Here is an 11,823-nt window from a genome sequence, read left to right as displayed (position 1 = left end):
GTTGGAACAGGCTGCCCAGGGAAGTGGTTTAGTCCCCATCCCTGGAGGTATTTAAAAGACGAGTAGATGAGGCACTTAGGGACATGGTTTAGTGGGCATGGTGGTGTTGGGTTGATGGTTGGACTCGATGATCTTAGAGGTCTCTTCCAACCTCAATGATTCTATGATTCTATGATCTTTGTCTTGCGTGACTTACTTCCTACTTATAACCATCAACATTTCAGTTTTTATCTTTGCTTTTAGCATCAGAATATTAAAAAAGCTGCTTTTATCAGCAAACATATGTCCTACGGTCTAAGTCGTGTGAAACAATTTAAGATGTTATACTTCAGAGGCAAACAGCAAATCTTACTAAATGAAATAAGATGAAATAAAAATTACATAAAGCAACTTCTGTTTTCCATTTTCCCTCCTTGTAGACAAGTGGATGGTCTAAAACAGAGAATTGCAGGAAAATCTATCCCAACTGAGAAATTTGCAGTAAGGAAAGCTCGACGCTATGCAAGTTCTCAACCAGTGAAGCTGATATTACCCGCCTTGGTATTTATGCTTGCTTTCTTTTCGTCCTTTTCAAATAGAAAAGAAATAAGTATAACTCATTATACAGGGAAAGAATAATATTATCAGGTAGTACATGTCTGCATTTTTTTTAATTACTTTTTTAAAGAATTATTGCACTCATGCGATGGGACTTTTGTGAAATGTATTAGGGGCTGGATCATGCTACCAGCTACTAGCAGTCCAAAACCAGAGCCAGATTTTTCATGTGAAAGTTTGCACATACGGAGAATGATTGCTGTTGCCACATCAGGCTGAAAGTCACCTTTCAGCTAGAAACCTGCATTGGGTTTCTAGCATATGTGTTCATGTTCTTCAGTTTGGTAGGATTTCAGTCCTTGTCCTCCAGACTCATTAGGAAGTTAAGGAGTACTTCAGCACTTTCTGTTCTTCTGGTGAAAATGAAGAGTGGTGTTTTGGTTTTTTTGTTTTTTCTTATATTGAGTCTGACTAAAATGTGCAGAAGTTAATGATACTTTACTAATGCTATTCTAATTTCCCATGCTTTTAACTTCAGAGGCAGTAGTAGTGCACAGTCTATGTGTGCACAGCAATGATACTTTGCGTGTGTGTACGCTAAAATTTTTATACATGGATAATTTAGCAACAACTGAAGATGAAAAACATAATTTGAGAAGGAATTTCTTATGTTAAAGCTCATTGATATAAGAAGAGGAGTCCAAAGAAAATTAATCTGTCAGTTTTAAAATTAATTATATACTTATTTATATATAAAGACCAAAGTAATAAAGTTGTCTTGGGCTTGTATAGCATAATGCTATTTAGTTGTGAGTATGTATCTTTGGTCTTGCTGTCAAATCCAGTATCTTTTCATTTAAGAATTTTTCCATCATGGGTTAAGTAAAAATAAACTGTGTGGTGTTACTGCAGTAAGCATAAATTAGGCAGGACTACAGAATTGAAACAAACCTAGCATAATGTAGTTGATAGTGTCAATAACACTATTTCAGACTTTGATAGAACCAGTTTTTTTCTCCCTGTGAAAACCCACGTAGTTACAGCACAAATGTAAGCGAAATATTTCAACAATGTATTGTGTCAGCTTCAGAATGACATCAGGCTTCATATTTCAGAGGTGTAATTACAATTCAAATACTGTAGAACAAATGATACTCTTGTGTTTGCGATGATTAAGTAAAGATTTCACGAAGTTTTGTATTGGTTAGCATTAACTCTGTAAACATATTCTCTTTATGTGTTACAATGTGATAATATTTAATGCATCGAAACAAGCATATTGCTTACTGTTATACTGAAGCATCTGGGAAGCTTTGTGCCAGGATTTGCCTTGATTTCTTTTTTTAAAAGTAAGATTTTGTAGGAATTATATTGGAAGTGTGTTGTTGGATGTATGTACTGGAACCACATTTTTATCCAGAAAGTTTTATCAACTTCCAGTGTTGCTCCACGTGGAAGGTAACAGCCTATAGATTATAGCATCTATATATAAATGCGCACGACTGTGTGTTTGGGTGCACGCATATATATACCGTATATACATGCACACACCCACAAATACACACACAAATTTATCTGTAATCCTGTAGGAAGTAACTACTTTAAGCTACTTCTGCATATGGCAGAGCCCACAAGTTGAACCCAGAATACCCAGTTTTGCTGATGTGTTACATGGGTGATGGTAAACTATCACATGATAAAATCTGTTCAGTTTTGGTTTTAAAGATCTATGAAATTACATGATAGAACCCATTAAAAAGGTGTCAAAACATTCAAAACTTAGAAACCCAGGTTAACTTTGCCCACATACATTCAGTGTCATTTTGCATCCCCTATGCATAGATACTCTTATGCAACTTTAATTAAATGATTATTAAGGCAAATGTGATTGTCTTTGTCGGTTATGTGCAAGTTTACAATGTCCTGTACTCCTTGTGAGTGGTTATTTGAAGTTGTACAGATACTTTTATTCATGGGCTTCTCAACAGTGAGTCTTTTGGCTTTGAAGCCTTTCATATTGTTTAAAAGAAGTTTTTGTAGGCAGTATTTTTATGTACTCCAAAATGTTCCATAACAGCCTTCCAAGTGATACTCTTTAGTTAAATATTTATACAATTCCATGAGTTTGTCTTGTTTATTTTTTTTTTCCAGGAAATGATGTATGTCTGGAATGGCTTTGCAATTGTGGGCAAAAGAGCAGACCTCACTGAAAACTTACTGGTAACAATTGAAAAAGAAGAAACTGCTCTACAAAATGAAACTAGTAAGTGATCAGTTGAGATGGAATTAATAAGCTGGTAAGAAGTGCTGACATTTTTCTTTGCTTCTGTCTACTAATGTTCTGTGAGGTAAGCGTTGACTCAGGCAATGTGCTATTAAATCTGAGTATAGAAATTTCGGAGCTGCATGAAAGTTAGCGGTGGTCCTTCAATATGTTCTTTATCCGGCTTGATTGGTGCTGCAGAAAGATACAGAAAACTCGAGGATGTGAGGTTATTATTTACAGAACTTAACTGATTCTTACTAAGACATTCCAGTCTCTGAGAGCATTCTTGGAACGTAATCCGCTAATTTCTTAAATGCCTGAAAAACACTTTTTCTAAACCAATTTACACCACACTTTAACTTTACTACAGAGGACACATACTGAGCAGAATATGACTAAGTATAAAGGAAGTAATGAAGTAGTATGCATGAGTCTGGTTTTTTACTTTCTGGCAAAATGAAACATGTTTGCTAGTTGTAAAATAAAACATTTTTAACAAACTTTGACCATGGCTTTCGATCTTGATGTATTTGAAGCATAGATGTTCAGGATAATGTTTAGAGAATCGGTCCATATTATTAAGTTCCTAAAGGAACTTAAGTTCCATTATTACAGCAGGTTTACTGCAGAAGTGCCTGGCTTTATCAGGTTTTATCAGGCGAGTGCTGTCATCTGTCATGTGAACTTCTCAGTAGACTTCTCTTCTGAGTTCTTCTAGAATGAATAAATATTATCTTTTCGCACATGAAACTTTTTTTAATGGTAATTCACTAAAAGTAATTTCTATTGCACCCAGATTTTAATCACACTTATCAACAACTTAGCAAAAGTTACTTTTTCCACATGATTAAAACATTAATTATGAAATGTAAAAGTACATCTAATTATGACTTACATATAAACTGAGGTGATGCATCAGACATTATACAAGGACATATAAGAAACTCATAGTGGTAAAGTCTGGATGGTATAACAAACTAAATGAGAGTGACTTGCAATGCCAAGACTGAATTGGGTCCCTTAATTTTTTTTTTCTACTGTTCTTCACCTTTCTGCAGAATCAGTAGTGTGCCTCTTAAATCTTAAGTGTTTTTCCTTTTTTTGTTGTCGTATTAAAACCAAAATGTAGCAATATGCAAGATGTGCAAATAAAGTAATGTTCCCATGAGTTCTGTGCGGAGTGTTCTGGCAGAAGCTGTTGGGAACTGGGGGCTGTATCATGCAGAGGCTTGTATTGTAAGTGCTAATCAGTTGTAACAGTGAAGTAAATTTCCTGTCAAATTCCTAAGCAGAGATGCACAAGGTACCAAAATAAAAAGAACAGAAATAAATCCAGAATGTTTTTCTTATGGAAATATGCAGTTTACAAATAGGATGTAATCTGAAAGTATATTTGGTTTTTATGCTTTCTATATCTTTTTTAGTAATAACTGCAGTCAAATGTAGTTTTGTTCTGGACTTTGCATCTGTGAGCCTGATTTGCTTTTAAAGATATGGACTCAGACAAGATAAAGACTGATTACCAGAATTGCTGCTGAACTGAGACCCAAAGAAAGTGATTAAGGCTATTAGCAGAGTGTGGCAAGGATACAATATTATTTTAAGAGACAGCTATCAGTACTAGATAGCTTGAAAGGACTGCTAAGGTGCTGTAAAGAAGTGTGTTAATTATACACAAAGGTCATTTAGGGATTGAGACTTCTTAGAGAGAGCTGTTGATACTTCATTTGCTTCAAGTGAACAGGCACAGCAAGGAATCTGTCAAGGATTGAAAGTGGTTTTATGTTGTATGGAGCTGAAAATAGAGATGGTAGAAGGAACAGATGAGGGACATTAGAAATGATTTTTTTTTTTCCCTCAGGATTTTTGGAAATCTTATTTTTCCACAGTTGTGTCATCTCCAAGATATAAAAAGGAATTTGTAATTTCAAGAAAAATTCATTTCTTGTGTGTTTTATAATCCTGATAATGATATTTCCCCTGGTACAGAGGACTGCAGGAAGGTGGTTCTCCCACATTTATTGCAAGGTTGTCTGTATTAAATTGGCCTGTGCATTTACTGTCATTTACTGTCAGTGTTTTGGCATAATAGCTTTCCTTCCTGTGGGAAATACCAGGGAGATACTAGATGAAGTTGTTAAAGACTGGCAAGCTTTTACCAACATCAGTGCTTGCCCCGAGTAATTTCAATGAATGAGTCCTTTAGGAGACAGTCACATGAATCCAATACCTTACTCTAGCAAAACAGGCTAGAGGGAATGCAAAATACTCGCCCACTGCACTTCTACCTGTCACTAAAAGTGCAGTCTGTCAGTTATTATATATCGAGACTTTCTGGGTTTAAACACAGACAGAAATAAGCCTGAATGTAGTGGCAAAGCACTTCACTGAATTCTAAGATGCTTTAGTCTTGCATGTTTCAGAATGGTAGGATTTTTTTGGCAGACTACTAAGAAAAAAAATAACATGACCTTAGAGAGCTGGTAATTAGTTGTAAACAACATGATCTGAAGGGAGAGTGTTTTGCTTCCTGAATTGTTAATGTATGTGCCGCCATCTGTCTATCCATACGTGTGTTCTTTCCTTTCTTTTCCTTCCGTGCACCCAGCAAATGCTATAAACCAAGGCAACAAAAAAGGACCACACTTGGTAAGGTTATATTTCTGAATCGCTTCTCAAAAGCTTTTTCATCTGATATTTTTAGTCCTATTGAACATAAAACTTCCTTGAATTTTCCAAATGTTGTACACTACTAATGAAGCTTCTTAATCATTAGAGATGATGGGAATACTAATAAACATACTTTCTTGAATTTGTACTGCCAGATAATACTTCCATAAAGTTTTGCAGGACAGAGTCCTAGCGTGTTCTTGTGCTTTTTACATTACTGGAGGTCTGCCAGTGCTCTGCAACCGGGGAAGCTATTAAGATAATGGGTGGGGAGGATTTCAATGAATGAGTCCTTTAGGAGACAGTCACATGAATCCAATACCTTACTCTAGCAAAACAGGCTAGAGGGAATGCAAAATACTCGCCCACTGCACTTCTACCTGTCACTAAAAGTGCAGTCTGTCAGTTATTATATATCGAGACTTTCTGGGTTTAAACACAGACAGAAATAAGCCTGAATGTAGTGGCAAAGCACTTCACTGAATTCTAAGATGCTTTAGTCTTGCATGTTTCAGAATGGTAGGATTTTTTTGGCAGACTACTAAGAAAAAAAATAACATGACCTTAGAGAGCTGGTAATTAGTTGTAAACAACATGATCTGAAGGGAGAGTGTTTTGCTTCCTGAATTGTTAATGTATGTGCCGCCATCTGTCTATCCATACGTGTGTTCTTTCCTTTCTTTTCCTTCCGTGCACCCAGCAAATGCTATAAACCAAGGCAACAAAAAAGGACCACACTTGGTAAGGTTATATTTCTGAATCGCTTCTCAAAAGCTTTTTCATCTGATATTTTTAGTCCTATTGAACATAAAACTTCCTTGAATTTTCCAAATGTTGTACACTACTAATGAAGCTTCTTAATCATTAGAGATGATGGGAATACTAATAAACATACTTTCTTGAATTTGTACTGCCAGATAATACTTCCATAAAGTTTTGCAGGACAGAGTCCTAGCGTGTTCTTGTGCTTTTTACATTACTGGAGGTCTGCCAGTGCTCTGCAACCGGGGAAGCTATTAAGATAATGTGGTGCGGAGGAGGTTTCAGTCTCATTGTAGGTTTTGCTTCCTGTTTTAAATGTTACAAGTACAGAAATCTTTAACTGATACCAGTTTATGCCTGCTTTGTACTGACTTCCAGATACAGAAGACTGGGGAATATCTGGATGTTTCAATCTGTTCTTATTTCTTCTTAGTCTGTATCTTTAAAGAGAAAGATACAGATGTTATGCTCACATCTTCTTTAGTAGACAGTATTTAAAATTGTGCTTGAAGGTTATGTATGTTTTGAGGTATAAAATCTGAGAAGCAAGGTCCTGAGTCTGAATACATATTCCCTACTGAAAAATCTAATTTTCCTTTTTGTGTTGTCTTCAAATTGTTTGATGTATCTCGCTTTTACTTTCAGATCGCAATGAATACTATATGGATGATGTGTGCATGTTGCAGTTACTGAAGGGCCTCTGCCTGAAACACTTGGGAAGACTCATGCAAGCTGAACTGTGTTTCAGTAAAGTAATTCAAAGGTAAAAATAACTTAAACAGACTTTTAACCTTTATATTTTGTAGCTTTGGGTGAAATTTCTGATACTCCTGTAGAAGCTGTCATGTTAGAATTTTGAATAATTAAACTTCAACTTCCTGTTAAGGAGCTGGAATTAAAATACCTCTGAAACTAGTTGGAGAACCACAAAACTTTGCTAATATTTTTCTCTAGCAATAACATATAGCTCTGTGTAAATATGATGTTTTAGACCAAATAAATCAAACGGACTGGTAACGCATTTATCTAAATACATTTGGAATTAGTATCTTTATATTTGCAGAACTATCAATATAAGTAAAGATAATTCACATGGATTTCCTGTTTTTCTTTCAGGATTTAGTACTTCAGTAGTTAATGCTTCTCTAGTATATGAGAAATTGTTGTTGTTGATACTTGTTTCAGTTGAAAACTTGAGTTTCCTGTGTTACAGATTTATTAAATGCTTTAGGTGTCAGATCCGTATCTACTATAATAACTTTTCTTTATATAATATTGAATCATGTACTGATTGCAGCTGTAAACTTTTTAGAATTTTTAGAGTACTTCAGTAGTTAATGCTTCTCTAGTATATGAGAAATTGTTGTTGTTGATACTTGTTTCAGTTGAAAACTTGAGTTTCCTGTGTTACAGATTTATTAAATGCTTTAGGTGTCAGATCCGTATCTACTATAATAACTTTTCTTTATATAATATTGAATCATGTACTGATTGCAGCTGTAAACTTTTTAGAATTTTTAGAGTAATTAGGCTGAAAAAGCATTTTTTATACACACAATTTTTCTAGTAAATAATTCAGAAAAAGTAATATTTAAGGACAATTTGTTACATATAGTTCTACTGCTTGTTATCATTTTCTTGCCATCTCGCCTTCTCTTGCCATTTCTAAGATCCCAAATGAGTTTAGTCAAGCACTTCGCAAGTTACAGGGCAGTGGGTTTTGATTGGTTACAAGTTAAAGGAATGCTGTTTCTGAAAATCTTGCTCCAAAGGTAGTTGACACAGTGGAGGCTTTTAGAGCTGAGACATCTCAAAAATCTTCAGACAACACTTCTTCATAAAGCAGATATTTTGCATGGGGAGGAGGAGAAGTTTTCTGGTAAATTAAATATCTACATTCTGGTCAGCTTTATTCTCTATATTTCTTGCATTGCTACAGTACATTAAGGCTGTTTATCACATAAGCAGTCTCCCTGCTTTAATACACACTTTCTGTGCATCAAGACTTGTCTTGGTGGATGAGCTGCCTAGAAGTGTTGCTCTCAAAATGTTGAGAGCTTTTCCAGTGCTTGTTGTGAACATTTTCTTTCTGCAATATTGGTTGATGTTATTCTATCCAGATAAGAATCAAAAAGTTGATTATAAAAGACACAGGAAAGGTCAAGATATGCAATGCCTTCTTCACCACGTTCTGTAGTGGCAAGATCAGCTTTCAGGAGTTCCAGATTCATGAAACCTGTGGGAAAGTCTGGAACAAGCAAGAATTACCCTTGATGGAGGAGGGTCAGGTTAGGAAAACTGTGAACAGACCAGACATACATATGTCCATGGCAACTGGGCATACCTAGGTGCACAGGACGTATGTCCATGAGTGCTGAGGGAGCTGGCCAATGTCATTGTGATACTCCATTATCTTTGAAAGATCATGGCAATTAGGGAAAGTTCTTGAGGACCAGAAGAAAGCAAATGTCACCCCTATCTTCAAGAAGGGCAAGAAGGAAGATCTGGGAAACTGCAGCCCAGTCAGCTTCTCATCAGTCCCTGGGAAGGTGGAGTAAATAATTTTGGAAACCATTTCCAAAAGCATGAAGGTGATCAGGAGTAGTCAGCATGGATTTATGAAGGGGAAATCATGCTTAACCGTACTTACAGTCTTCTACAATGAGGTGACTGGCTCAGTAAATGAGGGGACAGCAGTGGATGTTCTTTATCTTGAGTTTAGAAAGGTTTTTGACATTGTCTCCCACAATATCATCACAGACAAACTGATGAAGTCTCAGCTAGATAAGTGGGTAGTGAGGTGGATTGAAAACTGGCTGAACTGCTGGGTTCTGAAGGCTGCGATCAGGAGCATGAAGTCAGCTGGAGGCCAGTCACCAGTAGAATAATGCAGAGTTCAGTGCTGGGGCCAGTAGTTTTTAACATCTTCATTAAGGACCTTGATGATGGGACAGAATGCAACCTCAGCAAATGTGCAGATGATACAAAGTGGGAGGAGTGGTTCATAAGCCAGGTGGGTGTGCTGCTATTCAGAGCAGCCTCGAGAAATTGGCTGTCATCATGAAGAAGAGAAGACCTGAAAGGGTTACCTGAAGGGAACATGGGTTTTATTTAAAAAAAAAAAAAAAAAAAAGACAGACAGACACAAACTCTTCTCAGTGGTGCCCAGTGACAGAATGAGAGGTAATGGGCACAAATGGAAATAGAGGAAATACTGTTTAAACATAAGGAGAATTTTTTTTTTATTGGCAAGTTGGTCGAATATGGCACAGGTTGTCCACAGAGACTGTGGAGTCTCCATGCTTGGAGAGATTTGAAACCTAGATGGACACAGTCCTGGACAGGTTGCTGCTGTTGACCTTGCTTTGAGCAGGGGATTGGATGATCTCCAGAGGTGCCTTCCAGCCACAGTGATTCTGAGAATTTCTTGTATTGAGGAAAAGTTGAATTTTCTTACTTCTCTGCTGATTTGTTCAGGCAACCTAGGGTAAGGGGGTCTCAACTCTGTGTGTGGGAAAGAAGTATTTGTATTATACTACCTAACTTAATGAATGTTGTTTTTATCTCGTTATCTTTTTGGATGGTTGTTTTTTTTTTTTTAACTGTAAGTCACACAATAGGGTCCCAGTCTTGGAATTGTGTTCATGGTAGTTTGGGTAACATACCACGATACAAACTGGAAGTAGGAAAGAATAACTTTTTGCTCCTAGAGGTCATGTTGGCAGTATTTTATGTCCACTCTTTACAGGTATAATTAATGTGCACAGAGTTAACCAGTAAAAAAGGTTCCAGAGTGTTTTCTATGGCCATGTGCTTTTACAGGCAGTGATTGCATTTAAAAGTTAGCTGGTCACTCAAGGAAAGGTTGTAATTAACAACTTCTGTGTTTTTCTGGTTTTCTAGTGAGAAGCAAGTAAAATATGATAGTTACTTGGTGCCATTCACCCTGTATGAGTTGGGTCTTCTGTACAAACAACAGGATGAGAGAGAAAAAGCAATAAGATACATAGAAACTGCAAAGTAAGTGGATTTTTTTATTTGTATCAGTCTGTAGATGAGGAATAACTGAGTAACTTTAGCAATGGAGGCATGTGTGTTTTCTTCCTGCCATCCCTTTGCAAAATACAAGTAATTATAAATCTGTGTTCTTGACTTGGAAAAGTTGTCTGATACAGTTGAATTTTACAGTTTCAAGAAACATTATCCTTAAGACACAGTTGAGTAGACAATATCAAACAAGACACAGTATGAAGGCAAAAAGTCTCCTTTTCATTTAGGCTTCAGTGATGCTGAGGCTCCACTGCATGCGTGGGATGGAGCTGGGGAGTCCAGAGAAAGGATCTATACCACCTCTGTCCCAGAGAGCAGCTGGGGGGGCTTACGTCTGCTGCAGTAAAGGTGTTAGTGGGAGCAGGTTAAAAGCCAGTACGCTTCTGACCACCTCCCTTTTTCCTTTCACATCCTGTCACAGAAGAGCAGTAGAGAGCTAAATTTACTGCAGAGCAGCATGTTTGCTTCATCTGCAGATTTTAGTATGGGGTAGAATTTGCCTCTTGTGTGTACAGTGAAGTATATCAATCATGCAGTAGTGTTGTAAATGTGAGTTAGAAACAATCTCTTAAAACCTTTTTAGAAACATAGTAGTTTTTTGCCTTTTTTTGATTACATAATGTGATTTCCCTGTGTTTTATTACTCTGGCTGAGTTGTGTTTTGAAGCTGAACATACACTTTCAGCTAACAGCCTTTCTTTTCTGTAGTCTTCTAGCTTGTCTTTTCACAGCAAACTTCAGTAATTGGGAGGGCTGTTGAAAGGATCAAAATAAGTGAAAGAGATGCTAAGACATGGATTCAGTTTATCAGGATATTTAATTGTTAGTACTGGTATAAGTCTCTGCTCAGTTTGTGCATGTAGGTTTAAATGTCTGATAACTCAACTGTGTATCAACCTCTTTTCTGTTGAAGGAATGAAGGCTGTTAACTTCGGTACTTCAGTGCATGTATGAAGTAGAAACAATCCAGGCCAAAAATGTTTTTCTTAAAATAACTTTATTGTTTGCAGAAACAACTACAAAGAATACTCCATGGAGTCCAGGTTGCACTTCAGAATTCATGCAGCACTTGACAGCTTGAAGGTGTCACCTGCTTCAACACCTTGAATGAGGGCGGCTGCTTTTCATGCATAAAATGCATACAATAGCCTACACAATCTTTTTGCAATCTTTTTTTAATCATGAAAAAGAACCAATCTAATGATTGTTTTCTGTCATCTGATTTGATGTATGTCATTCCTTCTTTTTCTGTATAGCGCATATACTATATCTACTTGATACTTTAAAGAAGACCTTATATTTTGTTTCATAAAAATAATTTAATATTTGACTTGAATGGGGATATTTTAAAAAAAGTTGATGGTGCAATAAAGTTTAATTCAAACACTTTATTTTTTTATATGAAAACAGATGCTGGTTATGCAGTGGAACTGGTGATAATTTCTGCATTTTTTGAAGGTTTGATTGTCTGCAGTACGCTTGAGACCTTTTTGCCTCGAACAAAATGCAATGTCTGTAGATAACCTTACCCACATTTG

At 36.4% G+C, this 11,823-nt stretch overlaps 1 protein-coding gene across 1 annotated transcript in view; it reads left to right on the top strand.

The window, feature by feature from the left end:
* The window catches only part of TTC39B (tetratricopeptide repeat domain 39B), a 28,057-nt gene extending 16,507 nt beyond the window's left edge, over positions 1 to 11,550 (top strand). The window contains exons 12-16 of the mRNA XM_009274282.2: positions 420 to 540; positions 2,689 to 2,800; positions 6,881 to 6,998; positions 10,139 to 10,255; positions 11,296 to 11,550. Coding sequence (XP_009272557.1) covers positions 420 to 540; positions 2,689 to 2,800; positions 6,881 to 6,998; positions 10,139 to 10,255; positions 11,296 to 11,392 — 565 coding nt within the window. The 3' untranslated portion in view covers positions 11,393 to 11,550. The remainder of the gene's footprint in view (positions 1 to 419; positions 541 to 2,688; positions 2,801 to 6,880; positions 6,999 to 10,138; positions 10,256 to 11,295) is intronic.
* The last annotated feature ends 273 nt before the right edge of the window (positions 11,551 to 11,823 follow it).

Source organism: Aptenodytes forsteri, unplaced genomic scaffold, assembly GCF_000699145.1.
Source record: "Aptenodytes forsteri isolate BGI_AS27 unplaced genomic scaffold, ASM69914v1 Scaffold46, whole genome shotgun sequence".
Taxonomy (NCBI): domain Eukaryota; kingdom Metazoa; phylum Chordata; class Aves; order Sphenisciformes; family Spheniscidae; genus Aptenodytes; species Aptenodytes forsteri.
Note: the sequence above shows the minus strand (reverse complement) of the source record. Positions and strands in the feature narration are given on the sequence as shown.